General features: G+C 44.2%; 1 protein-coding gene across 1 annotated transcript; it reads left to right on the forward strand.

The window, feature by feature from the left end:
- The first annotated feature begins 1,898 nt into the window (after positions 1 to 1,898).
- LOC117473424 (extensin-like) lies at positions 1,899 to 3,113 on the forward strand. The gene has a single exon (XM_034119001.1). The coding sequence runs from the start codon at positions 1,899 to 1,901 to the stop codon at positions 3,111 to 3,113; it is 1,215 nt and encodes a 404-aa protein (XP_033974892.1).
- Positions 3,114 to 17,176: the final 14,063 nt, after the last annotated feature.

Consider the following 17,176-nt stretch of genomic DNA (forward strand, 5'->3'; position numbering starts at 1 on the left):
TGACTCCAGACTTTTCAATACCTCATTTAAATGCAGCTCTTAATTATCACACCGATAATTACACACACATTCAAATCCAGAGGAAGACGGGGATGTTGGCATGTGCATGTGGGCGCAATTATTTGTGTCAGTCTTAAGGTGATTCAACACATAATGAGATGGAGGGAAAGGAAGAGGAAGATAGCACATTAATGAATCAGAAGGAAGCATTCAGGGGTGTTTAATGAACAGCTCCTTGTGTGCGAACACACTCTCAAGGCTGAGGCATCGGCTACCACTGCAGGTAGAAAAACAGACACTTTTTAATTAACTTTTACCTACAAATGGTTCACTTTTGCTTGGACTGCATAAACATGGTGCTATGATGTTGCATGTTGAAGGGACTGTGAATAATGCAAATGTTTTTCTTAAATTAGATTAGAAAAATCTCAAGATGTTGCATTTATAAGTATTGCAACATATTTAAATGTAACTTCTCTAACATTATACGTATTGTGTCACTTTTTTACACAGCCCTTATATCAATATCTGCTTTCTTTATATCAAATATGCTCAGCTCAATTATTCATTAAAGAAGAATATATTACATTTCTTAATATCCTAGGAAGGATAAATTCAGGTTTCTTTAGTAAGTTTATAAACATTCACATGCCATTTGTAGTTATTCTTAGAATGTATTACCTGGAGGTTTTTCGGTTCGGTTTATCTCTGTCAGCATTATTACGAATAAAACAACTGGCTCGATTTATATCAAACTTAGTGGAAGGGTGAAGCATGGGCTAGGGAAGAAAACATCCGATTTTTAGTGGATCCAATAATGGGCTGGATTACCTTGAAACAGTTGCATTGATTTTCTATAGAGTTATCATCACATCCTGAATACTGCCAAAATTGTGATTCAGGGACGAGCCCCCGAAGCAGGTGAAGAAGAGTTGAAACAAACAGAAGTTGTATGGCTACACGTTGAGTGACTGGTGGTTAAATTGCAATAGTGGAAAAGGCCTAGAACTAATAGAGTCCTTTCCCAATGTTCAGTCTTTACTCATAATAGGGACAAAATAGAGAGGAATCATTTTTACCAATGCTTGAATATAACTATTGTTTTGAACATGTGGCAGGCAAATGTTGGAAATCCAGAATCTACTTGAAGTCCCGGTTTTTTTGTACAAATGCTGCATAAGGCAAGGCAAGGCAAGTGTATTTATATAGCACCTTTCAGAACATGACAATTCAAAGTGCTTTACAAATTAAAATAAAAGACATTTAAGAAGAAATACAGCAGAAACACATTATAACATGGCATTTAAAAACAGGCATTAAAAAGCAAAGATAATACAAAATGAACACAGCAGATATAGAATACATGAATAAAAACCATACTGCATTGTGGATATAGACAGCTCACTCAAATGCAGCCACAACAAGGTATGTTTTTAGTCTGGATTTAAAAGTATTAAGAGTCTCTTCCTCTTACCTACCTGTATGCTGCCTGCCAATCCACAGGTCTGTTGGTTTTTCAAGTCTTTTCAATAATCTGACTATCACCTCCTTCTCTCTCTGCGTCTTTATTCTCTACCTCAGAAGCTGCTCAATTTCCACAAGTTTGCTTCCCCCCGCAGAAACATTTAATTGACATTTTCTCTTGGCAAACCATTCAAAGGGACAAAGAACATGGAATCGTCCCGTTTCCCCTGGAAACCGAACAAAATAGGTCCTGTGGTGTCGGGAGGAGTTTGTTCCCATGACGACCATATGAGTTTTTGTTCCCGTGGTGATACAAAAGTTATTCAAGTTCTTTGATTTCCCTACGGAGCAGACCGGGAAAGAAAAAATGATTTCGGGAAGGAAGGGGAAAAAGGGGTAAAACAGAAATAAACAACTTCAGAGTGGTAGAAAAGATGGATCAAGAGAAATTGGTGGAGATAGTAAAAAACAAAACAAAAGGTAGAGGGAAAGAGGACTGCTTGAGGATACAAACAGATTGTTTTGGTTTTCAGGATCAGTGGATTGAACAGTCCTGCAGCAATCTTAACTTTAATGCCAAGTTTTACTGCAACACAATCCACCATCATCCACCCATCATCCACCCATCATCCACCATCATCCACCATCATCCACCCATCATCCACCATCATCCACCCATCATCCACCATCATCCACCCATCATCCACCCATCATCATCCACCATCATCCACCCATCATCCACCATCATCACCCATCATCCACCCATCATCCACCATCATCCACCATCATCCACCCATCATCCAGCCATCATCCAGCCATCATCCAGCCATCATCCAGCCATCATCCACCCATCATCACCCATCATCCACCCATCATCCCCATCATCCACCATCATCCACCCATCATCCCATCATCCACCATCATCCACCCATCATCCACCCACCCATCATCCATCCACCATCATCCACCATCATCCACCATCATCCACCCATCATCCACCATCATCCACAAATCCTCCACCATCATCCACCATCATCCACCCATCATCCACCATCATCCACCCATCATCCACCCATCATCCACCCATCATCCACCCATCATCCACCATCATCCACCCATCATCCACCATCATCCACCCATCATCCACAAATCATCCACCATCATCCACCCATCATCCACCCACCTATCATCCACCCATCATCCACCCATCATCCACCCACCTATCATCAACCCATCATCAACCCATCATCAACCCATCATCCACCATCATCCACCATCATCCAGCCATCATCCAGCCATCATCCACCCATCATCCACCCATCATCCACCATCATCCACCCATCATCCAGCCATCACCCACCCATCATCCAGCCATCATCCACCCATCATCCATCATCCACCATCATCCCACCATCATCCACCATCATCCACCACCATCATCCAGCATCATCCACCATCATCCACCATCATCCACCCATCATCCACCATCATCCACCATCATCCAGCCATCATCCACCATCATCCAGCCATCATCCACCATCATCCACCATCATCATCCACCATCATCCACCATCATCATCCAGCATCATCCACCATCATCCACCATCATCATCCACCATCATCACCATCATCCACCATCATCCGCCTGAACATCCCACCATCTGTCTGTTTTTCCTTCTCATGCCCTTTTTTGGTTTTCATGCTTGTGTTTCTTTTCTTCTTCCAAACATAGGACCCAGGGATCTGATTTAGATTGTTGTTTTTTCAGGTTCAGTGAATTGAACATGCCTGGGGCGATCTACTGTTATCACGTTTTCTTGCAACTCTCAGTCATGATGAGAATGATCCTTTTCTTTGTTTTGGAGGGGAAAAAAAACACCTTTTTGAAGCAGTAGTTATGGTTTAATAAAAGAATAAGAAAGTGAATTCTTTCATTTTTCAAACTGCTATCTGATGCCACAAGCTAAATCTTAATCTTTAAGAACTGCAAAAGTTAGTAGAATTGCATGATATGGAAAAGAAAAAAACAAACATTGCTTTACTTTTATCTGAAGCTGTTAACCTGGAAATATTTCAAACTTGGATCACAAAATAATGCAGAAAAGTGTTTGTTAAAAGTGTGTTCTTGAACCAATTTATGAAGAAACAAGTTTCTCTAGGCAACTGAAGTCGAACATGTCTTTCAAAATAATATAAATCCAGTGGGAAGTATGGTCATTTCCATCAGAGACTATTTGCAACCAGTGGAGTCGGACCTCGCTTGCCATTAGAAAAAATACGTAGGTATTTCTGAAATTGAAATTGAGGTTTCCCCCTGCTCTCACTATTTATACCTCTACATCATTTATGGGTTATGAGTGTTGTTCTTTTACAGGGTTATTTTGATAAAAAGAAAAAAAAACAGAATAACATGCATTGATTTTAACACTTGTTAAACCAGAAACTCTTTGGATTTTGATATGGAGACTCAATCTTCACATTTCTCAATTGCACAAACAGATTCTAAATGAGGCTTGAACCAAAATAAGCCTGCGCCAAAAGCATCATTTTGCAGGTAATCTCCAGTGCATATGCTAAGAGTGTGTCTTGTCTGTCAAGTATCAAAAATATGAGTATACAATTCAGCTCTTTCATCCAGCAACACAAACACACTGATAATTAGGCCAGTGAAAACACACACACACACACACACACACACACACACACACACACACACACACACACACACACACCACACTAATACAGGCTAATTGAAAGTGTGCTCTTGTATACACCCAGAGGCTCTTGTGCACCTGGTACTGCAGGGAATGAGAACACACACACACCAACATACCAAAGAGTACCTTGCTCCAGGATGTGATTGACAGTTGTTGTGTTTACAGACTCATTGTGAATGAGTTATTTGTATTACTTGGTCTAGTGTAGTCATGATTTAAAAAAGGCTGATTTAACCTCTCTTTACCTCTTTACCATATTCGGATTGGAAAAGGTTTTGAGGTTTTTGATTTACCAATTTCTGCACTATTCAACTTGGAAATAGGTGTTGCTGTCTTGATGAAGTCGGTCCAGTATTTGCCAGCTGACTATTCGGTTTATGTATTTATTTAGTATTGGCATCGAAGTCTAACAGACTGGTAAACAGAGGCTGGTTTATGAACTGGAAGTGCGGCTTTGTGTGAATTACGAACAGGTTACTGCTCATTTTTATTATATGCATTATTCATAAAACAGAAAAGAAAATCATTTTCTGTTATTTTCATTTGTTTGCTCACTTATTTGATGTCAAAACTCCATCCCACTCTATCCAACAAACAGCGCTGTCTTCTAACACAATTTAGTTTTAATATTAAATTGTGAGCAAATATTTCAAGCATCGCTGAAATATTGTGAATCCTGTCCTCTCCCAAGAGTAGATTCATATAGTTTAAGATTTATTTTAAGGTGGGTTCTTAGGCAAGACGTTTTTTTTAGATAATGTTCCAGCATTATTGGCAAACGGTTAACTATCTTGATTTGATGAACATTTTGAGTGACGTTTGGCAAGAACTCAGTTTAAGAGATCTGCAGATTGAATTAAATGGATGAATGTTAGGCGACTAATAATGTTTTAGCATCAGCAGACATGATAGATTAATATAAATAACACATAAAATGACAGAAGTAAAATAACAATTAGATCATTTTTCAAAAGATGCCACTGATTATTTTGAGTATTAAAAGGATCAGCCCAGTAGAGGCACTGCTTTGCATTTGAGCTGCTACAGGATCAAAGTTAATTGACTGCAGTAGATATTATCTGCAGCCTGTTATGTTTGTCATTCAACTAGCAAAAGCAACGGTCAGCACTGAATGAAAATGAGACGTCTGCTACCTTAAGCTTTCCTCACTGCTCCTCGATAATAAGAAAACAAGTGCCAGAAAACGTAAAAGGATCTACAATAGATTTATTTGTACCAGACATTTGCAAATCCAGGCATTCTGCCAACAGCCAACGTGACCTACAATTGAACAGACTATGAGAAATCAACTCTAATCTGATATTAAAAAGTACCAATGGCAGGTTTGGAGCTAATAGAAATGTGGAAATATCTTCATCTTTTGGTAACAAATATGTTCCTCTATACTGTTAGTATCTAACACTGCCACCTGTAACACTTCTAAGGAACAAGGTAGAGAAAATACATTACACAAGCTTGTATGACTCTTTTATAAACTGCTTATCTGAGACTGGATGGACATTTTCTAACAAGTATGACAAGCAGAGTGTTTTTGAACAATTTATACATCAACATTTCAGTCCATCCTCACTCTCTGAGAAATGCATTAAGGCTGTAAAAGAAGAAGTTCTATTATGGGAAATAATGCAGTCTTTTAAACGCCTACATTTGATTTATCCAGAGGAAATAAGGATACAAAGAACTTACAACTGCAAAGAAAGGAGGGGAATATTATCTTGTAAAGATCATTATGTTAAAAGTGCGAGAGGGCAGGTGCAAAGAGCTCTATTACTCTCTCTCGGCTTTCTCTCTGACACGTACACTGCCTTTCTCATGTATTCTCTCCACCGTCTCTGATCATGGGTCATTATACGCTCTGTTTATGATAATTATAAGTGAAGATTAAAGGCAGTCCAAGACATTATGTGACTTTACACACACACACAAAATATGTCTCTTGTTTAATAATTATGAGGAAACATTAGAGCATATACAGTTCAGGTTCAGATCAATAACCAATCAGACTATGACCTTCACATACAGACACACACACATACAGCATGCTTTTCTACCCGTGTGTTTCTCATCATCTGTAATTCAGTGTGTGTAGGTTGAGTATCTCAGTGATTTCTGACCCCCATGCTTGGATTTCTGCTCTCTGCCCCCACCACCCTCACACGAAACTACTCACCTCTTGCCTCCCATTAATTACCAAAGTCAAAGGTGCAGCATTTAGAATCAATAAATTACCATAACCACATTCATTTGGAATTATCAGCATAATTACTCCAAGTAAAGTACATTATATTTGTATTTGACCTTAGCAAACACCAATTTTCTAACGCTGTGCATGCAGTAGGCGTTGGAGTTGAAGTACCGGAGACCATAAACGGTTTTGTCAATAAAAACGGTCTTCTCTGATGTTTTTTCGAGTCTTCTGGCTAATCAGAATCAAGATTGTTGCCGGAAGTCCCCACGGAGAATAACTTTGCGGTAGAACTATTCTTTATACACTGTACTTCACTTTAATTAATATTGTATGCTGAAAAGCATATATATTACAGCACGATATTTTGTCGAATAGATTTGAGTGGTTCAAAATTCCGGGCCGCGATTTATTGACCAAGGAAAAAGTGGGTCCCGAGGCCTGACCAGTTGAGAACCACTGCTTTAAAGGTCACCTATTATGTATCTTTTATATAGAAATGTGTGTCCCCGGTGTGTCAGGAGACTCACAAAGTGTCAGAAAATAAAACCCTTTCCCACATCTCTAACAACAGAGATGATACAGATTTGCTGAGGTCATGACGATATTACTAAAATGTGGGCTGGCTTTACGCGCACGACCCGATCAGATACGTTGCTGTATCAGAAACAATGCCCGACGTGTTTTGGAAGTAATATGGTCTGTGTTTAAATTAGCAAGCATCGCTAACACTCAGAGCTAACGCTGTACTGGAGAGAGTATGTGTAAAAAAGCAGGATATAACAAAGAACTCACCTTGTGGTAAACCTGCGAGAGAAAAAGCATTTGTGCTCCATACTGTTTGAGAAATAATCCTTGATGTGGTTTTTGAACATAATATAACGTTTAATCACGGCAGCATTTAGCTGAGAATCTGGGTAGAAACCTCTCTCTTTACAGAGGAGAGCTCATGCATGACGCTCCAAAGGGGCGTGGCCAGCAGCAGCTCGGCAACATTTAAAGCTACGGACCCAGAGTCAGCACGTTTGTAACGGGGCTGAAATAGAGGGGTATGAGGCAGCGCTAGAATGGGTGATCTTTTTGGTATTTTGAGCAAAACACTTCATAGACATGTTTTTCTTATATATCTGAGACCTATACTATATGCCTAAAAATAGTATAATAGGAGACCTTTAAGGAACTTAGGTTTAGTTTCTGTACAATTTATTCAAAGACTCAAGGACAAGTTTCTGTCATTCTGCATGACAGGATTGCATCTGATCAACAGAATAACTAATTAATACAACACAAGAATTCTGTTCAAGGATCCTGTTTAATTATGCTAATGAGGTTATAGATTATAAACTCAAGAGAAATTTCAAACATAAAAAAATGCCTCTAATGATGAGTATGTCCCTGGCTTGTAATTTCAACAGTTCCAGCAGCATTTGGAAGCGTAACAATAGCTCCAATAGCAAGTGGCATCATTATGCTTCTGCACATTGTTTTCAGCAGATCTGCCACCTGTTGCCCTCATGTCAGATTGACTGCTACACAATGAGTGAGTACATTTCTGACATGTGGTCACATCTGCCTTCAGAACATAATCAGCCTGTCATTGTCACCCAGAGTTCAGGCGAGAGAGGATGTATTGGGAAAAGTTTACAAGGTTAGAAAGATGTTTTCTCTTTCTAATTTCGAGGCGAGTTCACACACACTTGACATGCATTGAGGAGTCTGAGGAGAGGAAAGAAAATACGAACAAAACTTTCCAACCCTGTCTCTTAGGTAACAATTCGGTTTAACACTAACATTACAAAGGCTGCATTAGCTATACAAACTAATATACAAAAAATATGTTTATATCATTTTTATTTAATGCTGTACTGACAATGGAATGTCAGCAATATGCTCCCTTCAGGTGATTGTCAGAAATATCATAATTACCAGGTAAACACAACTAAAAAAACATGAACAATTGTGAATACGAAGGTACATTTATGTTTTTATACAAATTGTTTGGCAGAAATTGAAATATAGGCAAAAACGTATGATAAAGGATGCTGATAAAATGCCTTATAATAAAGACCAATCACTTATTATTAAGCATAATGACTTAAAAAATTACATTTTATGTCCATTTTTCGTCCTTTTACACCACTGCCTGCATGAGGTCCCAGGATCTAATTCAATGTGACAAAGTTTAGCAGTAAACTGGTCACAGCTTCTCGCATAGTACTTGCTACTAGATTGTTTACTCCATTGGCGACATAGTTGGCATCCAGTATGTACGTTTTTTGTGTGTGTGTGTGTGTGTGTATTGAGAGGGAAAGTGAGACCCACAGAGGAGAGTTCAGGGGTCTGTCTGTCTATATACAAACGTTTCTCTCAGAAAAGGACTGCTTTAATTGTGTCTGGAGGGTGTGTTTGTTTCTGTTTGGCTGACCTCCCTGAGTGCATGCAGATGGTGCCATGAACAACTGAGGCCAGCGGGGCTCATATCAGCCTGTTTGGCCGGCTTTCTGTTTATCTATTGTGTTTATCTGTTTACCGGGATAATTTAGATAGATGCACAGAGCTCTGACCCCTTCTGCATCCAACACCTCGGGGATGAATTGGCACGATGAGAACATCAGTGGCGGACCCCATGAATGCTCTTTTGGCTAAATTCGGACCAAATCCCTGTAACAACATTCCATAGTAATGCCTTTAGTGTGGGAAAAAGATGTTTAACACTCTATACTGGTGTAGTGTTTGGTTTCTAAATCTGTTTGGCCATGTAATATACCAATTGATAGATGAATAACCAAATGTAAGACCCATTTTCCCAAGTGATAAATACCGTAAAGAATCATCATTCTTAATATTTCTTAATAGCGCTCTTTTAAAGAATGCCAAACAAAACCTGATTTCAGCTTCTCAGATGTGCATATTTGCTTTTAATATGAGTTCTGAATGTTTTTGTTCCTATCATGAGAGGTGCATTCATGTGAACTTTGCATGTAGGGATCACGTTTTTCATCATATGAAAGCAGCACAAATGCCCTATCTCACAATGTTAGAGAAAGAAACACCATTTATTTGTGATACAGCCCGACTCCAAAAGTAATTTTCTGTAAACCTGCTAAAATAAAAATCTAGTCTGCCAAATGCCTTTCCAGGATTGGGCTTTCATACAGTACTTAAAAAAGCAGAGATTAGAGATGGGAGTAAAGGATGAAAAGAAGATAGGTTGCACACGAACACACTCAGAATCAGAATACCTTTATTAGTCCCACGGAGGGGACATTTGCATAGTTACAGCAGGAAAAAGAGCCACAGACAGCTTAATGTTACATACAGTATGTTATATATGTTACATGCAAAAAAAAAGAACTAAGTTATGATATGATAAAAAATATAATAAAAAAATAAAAAGTTACATCATTTTCAAAATACACATCCTGTAACAGTTCTTAGGATTTAGCAGCCAGGTATATATTACACAGTTATTAACGGCATATATATATATATATATATATATTGCACATATAGCACATATTGCACATAGTTGGTTGGTATTTAGCATCAAGGGGTGATATAGTCTGTGTTGTGTGTGTGTAGGGGGGGTGGTGGGGGGGGGTCTACTAGGGGCTGTGCTGGTTGTATAGTCTGACCGCTGCAGGAAGGAAGGACCTGCGGGTATCTCTCCGTGAGACAGCGGGGGTGCAGCAGCCTGTCGCTGAAGGAGCTGCACAGTGAGGACAGGGTGTCCTAGAGGGGGTTGGACTGTTACGCTTCCCGAGAAGTGACTGGAGATGAGAACCCGCTACGCAAACACTAGACGGAGACAGTGGTGAAGTGTCAAACAATAGTCTTTATTTGACCACGGCACAGGCAAGGTGTAGAGAGGAGCTCAGAGAAGACAGACGTGGAGCTGGATAGCTCAGGGGGAGACAGAGGTGCGGAGATGCACTGAGGGAGCACCGGCGTGGAGAGCCGGAGATCCAGAGCTGGCGAATGTAGACAGGATGAGCTGGTGTGCGTGGAGGCACGGAGGAAACACCGACGAGGAGAGCCGGGAATCCAGAGCTGGCGAATGTAGTCTGGATGAGCTGGTGTGCGTGGAAGCACGGAGGGAACTCAGACGAGGAGTCGGAGGCTGGACGTGGCAAGCAGAGCGGCAGGTGTGTGTAGATCTGGAACAGGAAAGATGCAGGGTTAGAAAGGAATAACCTTTCACTAGGAGTATCAAAAGGTTTACTAGAATACTGCTAGTAGGCCTGGACGATAGTTTACCACTGAAGAATAAACGAAGAACTGGCGAAGTCTGAGGATGGGAACCAGGGTTTTAAGCAGGTGCAGGTGAGTAGTGGCAATCAGTGAGATTTACAACAGCAGTGGAGATGAGTTGGCGGGAATCAGAATGTAGGTCAGCCACGCCCAGCCAGGAAGACAAACAAACATAGAAGTGGAAAAGAAGGAGGAAGTACTGCAGATCCTCACAGTACCCCCCCCTCAACGGGAGCCTCCTGGCGACCACCAGGCTTGTCTGGATGAGCCCTGTGAAAGGCCCTTATCATTACAGGGTCCAGGACTCGGGAGCGAGGGACCCAGCATCGCTCCTCGAGACCGTGACCCTCCCAGTCCACCAAATACTGTAAGCCCCTGCCCCGGCGCCTGACGTCCATGAGACGGTGCACTGTGTAGGCAGGATGGTCATCAATGACTCGGGGGGGAGGAGGGGGAACGGCCGGAGGGCTCAAGTCACTGGTGTGAACAGGCTTAATCTGGGAGACATGAAAAGTAGGATGGACTCTCAATGTTCTGGGAAGCTTCAGCCGGACTGCAGAGGGGTTAATAATCCTTTGAATGGAGAAGGGACCAATGAAGCGTGGAGACAACTTATTCGATTCTGTGAGGAGAGGAATGTTCCTGGAAGATAACCAGACAGACTGACCTGGGACGTAAGGAGGAGCAGCTTGTCTGTGGCGGTTGGCCGACTGTTGGTTCCGAGCTGAAGTCAGGAGGAGAGCAGAGCGAGTGTCTCTCCAGATCTTTTGACAACGACGAACATGCTGCTGGACCGAGGGAACTGCTGGTACCCCAAAGAAGCCTCAAACGGGGAGAGACCAGTAGCAGAACACGTTAGGGAATTATGCGAGTACTCAACCCAGGGAAGATGGGAGCTCCAGGTAGAGGGGTTACGGTCAACGATGCAGCGGAGGGCTGACTCCAGGTCCTGGTTGGTTCGCTCAGTCTGACCGTTTGACTGGGGATGATATCCGGATGTTAAACTGACAGAAGCTCCCAGGGATTGACAGAACTCCTTCCACACTCGAGAGGTGAATTGAGGACCGCGGTCAGAAACTATGTCAGAAGGGATTCCATGTAGCCGGAAAACGTGTACAGAGAGGAGTTGGGAGGTCTCCAGGGCTGAAGGGAGCTTAGGAAGAGCTACAAAGTGGGCAGACTTAGAGAATCTATCAACAATGGTGAGAATTGTGGTGTTACCCTGGGAGGGAGGCAGACCGGTAACAAAGTCCAAGGCGATATGTGACCAGGGACGACTAGGGATGGGTAGAGGCTGAAGCAATCCTGCAGGTGTTTGGTGGGAGGACTTACTCCTAGCACACGTGGGACAGGAAGAAACAAACTCCTGAGTGTCCTTGTTGACAGTTGGCCACCAGAAGTGTCTCTTAAGAAGAGAGCGTGTGCGGTTTACTCCGGGATGGATGGTGAACCGGGAACTGTGGACCCACTGTAGAACCTTGGAGCGAGCAGCATCGGGAACGAACTGACGGTTCGGAGGACCGTTACCAGGATCTGGTTGCTCTCTCAAAACCTCCTGGATGGTGTTATTAATCTCCCAAGAGAGGGCGCCTACAACACAACTCTTGGGCAGGATTGAACCAGCAGAGGGCTCGGGAGAGTCAGAAGAGTACAGTCTGGATAGAGCATCGGGCTTAACATTCCGGGAACCTGGACGGTATGTGAGACTAAAATTGAAGCGACTGAAGAAGAGAGCCCATCTGGCCTGTCGAGAGTTCAGCCGTCTCGCTGACTGGATGTAGGCGAGGTTCTTGTGGTCTGTCCAGACCAGGAATGACTGCTTGCTGCCCTCGAGCCAGTGTCTCCACTCCTCTAACGCCAACTTTACTCCCAGAAGCTCCCTGTTTCCAACGTCATAATTGCGCTCAGCAGGAGAGAGGCAGCGTGAAAAGAAAGCACAAGGATGAAGGATGTTATTAGAACCAGCAGTTTGTGACAAGACAGCTCCCACCCCAGTGTCTGACGCGTCAACCTCCACAATAAACTGCTTCTCAGAGTCTGGCTGGATGAGGATGGGAGCAGAGGTGAACAGGGACTTGAGTTTGAGAAAAGCCTCATTAGCCTCTGGGGTCCAGAAGAACTTAATGTTGACAGAGGTGAGTCTTGAGAGAGGTGCAGCAACCTTACTGAAGTTCCTGATGAAGCGGCGGTAAAAGTTGGCGAAGCCCAGAAACCTCTGAAGCTCCCTCCTCGTAGTAGGGGCTGGCCACTCGACCACAGCCTCGATCTTTCCAGAATCTGCCTCCACTCTGCCCTGACTAATGATATAGCCCAGGAAGCTGATCCGGTTCTGGTGGAACTCACACTTCTCAGCCTTGACATAGAGCTTGTTCTCCAGCAGTCTCTGAAGCACCAGGCGGACATGGTTCTCGTGTTCCTCCTGGTCTTTGGAGAAAATCAGGATGTCGTCTATGTATACAAAGACAAAGCGGTTAAGGAAATCACGCAGAACATCGTTGACCAGAGCCTGAAATACTGCTGGAGCGTTAGTGAGTCCAAAGGGCATGACTAGGTATTCAAAATGACCTAAGGGAGTGTTGAAAGCCGTCTTCCATTCATCCCCTTGACGGATACGGACCAGGTGATAGGCGTTCCTAAGGTCAAGCTTGGTGAACAGGGTTGCCTCATGGAGAGGTTCAAAAGCAGAGGTGAGAAGGGGTAATGGGTACTTGTTCTTAACAGTAATGTTGTTTAACCCACGAAAGTCAATGCAAGGTCGCAGTGACTTATCCTTTTTGCCAACGAAGAAGAAACCGGCACCCACGGGAGAGGAGGAAGAACGAATAATCCCAGCAGCCACTGAGTCCGTGATATATAGCTCCATAGCCTCCTTCTCAGGACGGGACAGGTTGTAGAGGCGGCTGGTGGGTAGAGGAGCCCCAGGAAACAGATCTATAGAGCAGTCGTAGGGCCGATGAGGAGGAAGAGAGAGAGCCCTCTCCTTGCTGAAGACCAATCTCAGGTCGTGGTAGGTCGCAGGAACTCCAGTTAAGTCTACAGAAGCAGCAGAGTTTGGGGAGACAGAGACAGGAGGTACGGCAGATAACAGACAGTTAGCGAGACAGTGCTGATCCCATTCAATGATCTTTCCCTTGACCCAATCAATGTGTGGGTTGTGGGTGCGAAGCCACGGATAACCCTAATACCAGAGGTGTGGAAGGTGCAGAGATTACCTTTAACTGGATGAGCTCTCTGTGGTTGCCGGAGGTGATCAATGTCAAAGGGGCTGACTGTGCTGTTACAGAGGAGATTATTTGTCCATTAAGTGCATAGGCTGTTAGAGGTTCATCTAACGGCTCCAGGCAGAGTCCCAGCTGTTCAGCTAGCTCACGGTCCAAAAAACTATCCTCAGCACCAGAATCAATGAGAGCTTGGATAGACAAAGTCATAGTATTAACACAAATCTTGGCGGGTATTAGAAAACGGCACAAAGGAGGTAGAGAAGATGGCTGTGGACTCGTCAGGACCCCCAATCTCACTGACGAGCTCCCACGTTTGGGCGTACAGGACAGTTGGCAATGACATGCCCAGCGTTGCCACAATACATGCATTGGCCAGCACACGCCCGACGTTGACGCTCCTCCGGAGATAGTCTAGCGCGACCCAGTTGCATAGCCTCCTCGTGAGAAGAGGTGCGCCCGCTGGGCGGCGAGAAAACGGAGGGAGACTTAAACACAGAGGGAACAGGGTAGGTGGAAAAACTGGGCTTACTGTGTGAGACAGGTGGATTCCGCTGTGTCCGCTCAGCTCTGCGCTCCCGCAAACGACAGTCCAGGCGGGACACCAAGGAAATCAGATCTTGGAGATCCGCTGGAACGTCTCGTGCAGCTAATTCATCCCGGAGCTGATCCTTTAATCCTCTCAAAAACACCGCCTTGAGAGCCGCCTCGTCCCATCGAGCCTCTGCAGCGAGTGTGTGAAACTCGATGGAATATTCGGCCACACTCCGGTCTCCCTGTTGTAAACCGAGCAGCTGATTCTCGGCGGAGCCAGAATAATTGGGATGATCAAAGACAGCAGAAAAACGCTCAGAGAAGCATTCAAAACGCAGATTGTCATAGTCCACTGAAGAGCTCAAAGCCTCTGCCCAGGTTAAAGCCTTGCCACGGAGCAAACTCAGAACATAATTAATCCGGGTAACATCAGCTGCAAACTAAACAGGACGCTGGCGAAAAACCTTGTTACATTGGAAAAGAAATCCTCTGCATTTCTCCACCTCACCGTGGAATGGCTCAGGGTCGGTGATGGGGAAATCCTGGCGTGGAGTAGGAGAAAAAGCTGGATTGGGAGTGGCAAGAGAAACTGCAGCCGAGGTAGTTAGAGCTGAGATCTGGCAAGCTAACTCAGAGACATGATGAGCCATGGATTGATTGCTCTCGACTAACGCCCGAATGAGCTGGTCGTGTTGACCCAGAAGGGAACCCTGACTAGACAGGGCATGATGGACTGTGGCGGGATCCGCTCCAGTGCCTGCGTGGTTCATTGTTGGCCAGTTCTTCTGTTACGCTTCCCGAGAAGTGACTGGAGATGAGAACCCGCTACGCAAACACTAGACGGAGACAGTGGTGAAGTGTCAAACAATAGTCTTTATTTGACCACGGCACAGGCAAGGTGTAGAGAGGAGCTCAGAGAAGACAGACGTGGAGCTGGATAGCTCAGGGGGAGACGGAGGTGCGGAGATGCACGGAGGGAGCACCGGCGTGGAGAGCCGGAGATCCAGAGCTGGCGAATGTAGACAGGATGAGCTGGTGTGCGTGGAGGCACGGAGGAAACACCGACGAGGAGAGCCGGGAATCCAGAGCTGGCGAATGTAGACAGGATGAGCTGGTGTGCGTGGAAGCACGGAGGGAACTCAGATGAGGAGTCGGAGGCTGGACGTGGCAAGCAGAGCGGCAGGTGTGTGTAGATCTGGAACAGGAAAGATGCAGGGTTAGAAAGGAATAACCTTTCACTAGGAGTATCAAAAGGTTTACTAGAATACTGCTAGTAGGCCTGGACGATAGTTTACCACTGAAGAATAAACGAAGAACTGGCGAAGTCTGAGGATGGGAACCAGGGTTTTAAGCAGGTGCAGGTGAGTAGTGGCAATCAGTGAGATGAACAACAGCAGTGGAGATGAGTTGGCGGGAATCAGAATGTAGGTCAGCCACGCCGAGCCAGGAAGACAAACAAACATAGAAGGGGAAAAGAAGGAGGAAGTACTGCAGATCCTCACATGGACACATTGTCCAGAGGACTCCCCAGGACAGAGCTGACCTTCCTTACCAGTCTGTTCAGTCTCTTCCTGTCAGCAGCCGAGATGCTGCAGCCCCAGCAGCCCACACCATAGAAAATGGCTGATGCCACAACAGAGTCATAAAATGTCTGAAGGAGTGCCCCCTGCACCCCGAAAGACCTCAGTCTCCTCAGCAGAAAGAGTCTGCTCTGTCCCTTCTTGTACAGAGCAGCAGAATGATCAGTCCAGTCCAGTTTATTGTTCAGATGAATACCCAGGTATTTGTACTCTCTCACACTCTCTCACACATATTTCACTGCGTTTCACACAAGCCACAGGTGACCACACACTTTATCGCCCTCTCAGTCGAACCTCACACCATCGCACACACACACATACTCACTCGTCTCTACACACTCAGTACCTTTTCCTTTTTTTTACGTTATCTCATCATCATTTCCTTTCCTTTAAAGGGCCCATGTCATGCTTTTCCGGTTATTACCCGTCCCCTTGTGTGTTATGAAGGTTTTTATGCATGTAAACGGTCTGCAGAGTCACAAACCCTCAAAGTACACCCTGTAGCGAGTAAAACTCTAACACAGAAAAGACCTGTCTATGCTGCCCCAAAACACCTCGTTGGAGATTTCTCATTTTCCATTGTTTGCTTCCTGGGTTCTGTGACGTGTGAACACCCAAATCAACAACAAATGACCGGATTGGCCCAAATGGACCAATCCGCGGAGCACCTCACACACCAGGATCCCTTGGCTAACTAACAGGGAGTCCCCATTGACTTGCATAGAGCTCCCTGAACGCTGGTAATAGACGAGTTGGGATCGCGGAGAAATGCTCTCCGCAGACCCATTCTCACAGCGTTATAAACCTTTTTCTTACTCAATATCAAGCCACACTTATTGTTTTTACTTCGGCTGTGAGTGTTTGAGTGTGCTCAGGATGAGTTTCGCTTGTTCTCGCTGTATCGCCGACCCGGAAACCTGTCCAGCAGTTTGCGTCCCGACCAATCAGAGCACACTGGGCTCACAGGGAGGGGGGGGGGGCAGGAGCTCCAACAAGCCGTTTAGGACAGAGAGTGAATACCTGGTGAATACACATACTATACAGAGATGCTGTATGATAAACCAATGTGATTTTGGAAAATTGCACAATTTAAATCTATTCTAGTAGACCTCAACAATGGAAATATGATCAGTAGAAATGGCCATGATGACATGGGACCTTTAATACTTTTTCTTAAACCAAATAATGTCCTTGTATACATTACAT

This window comes from Trematomus bernacchii, unplaced genomic scaffold (assembly GCF_902827165.1).
Source record: "Trematomus bernacchii unplaced genomic scaffold, fTreBer1.1, whole genome shotgun sequence".
Classification (NCBI taxonomy): Eukaryota; Metazoa; Chordata; class Actinopteri; order Perciformes; family Nototheniidae; genus Trematomus; species Trematomus bernacchii.

What these genes read in the sequence shown, in the direction of transcription:
- LOC117473424 (XM_034119001.1), top strand. Translation starts at nt 1,899, where the DNA reads ATGGATCAAGAGAAATTGGTGGAGATAGTAAAAAACAAAACAAAAGGT.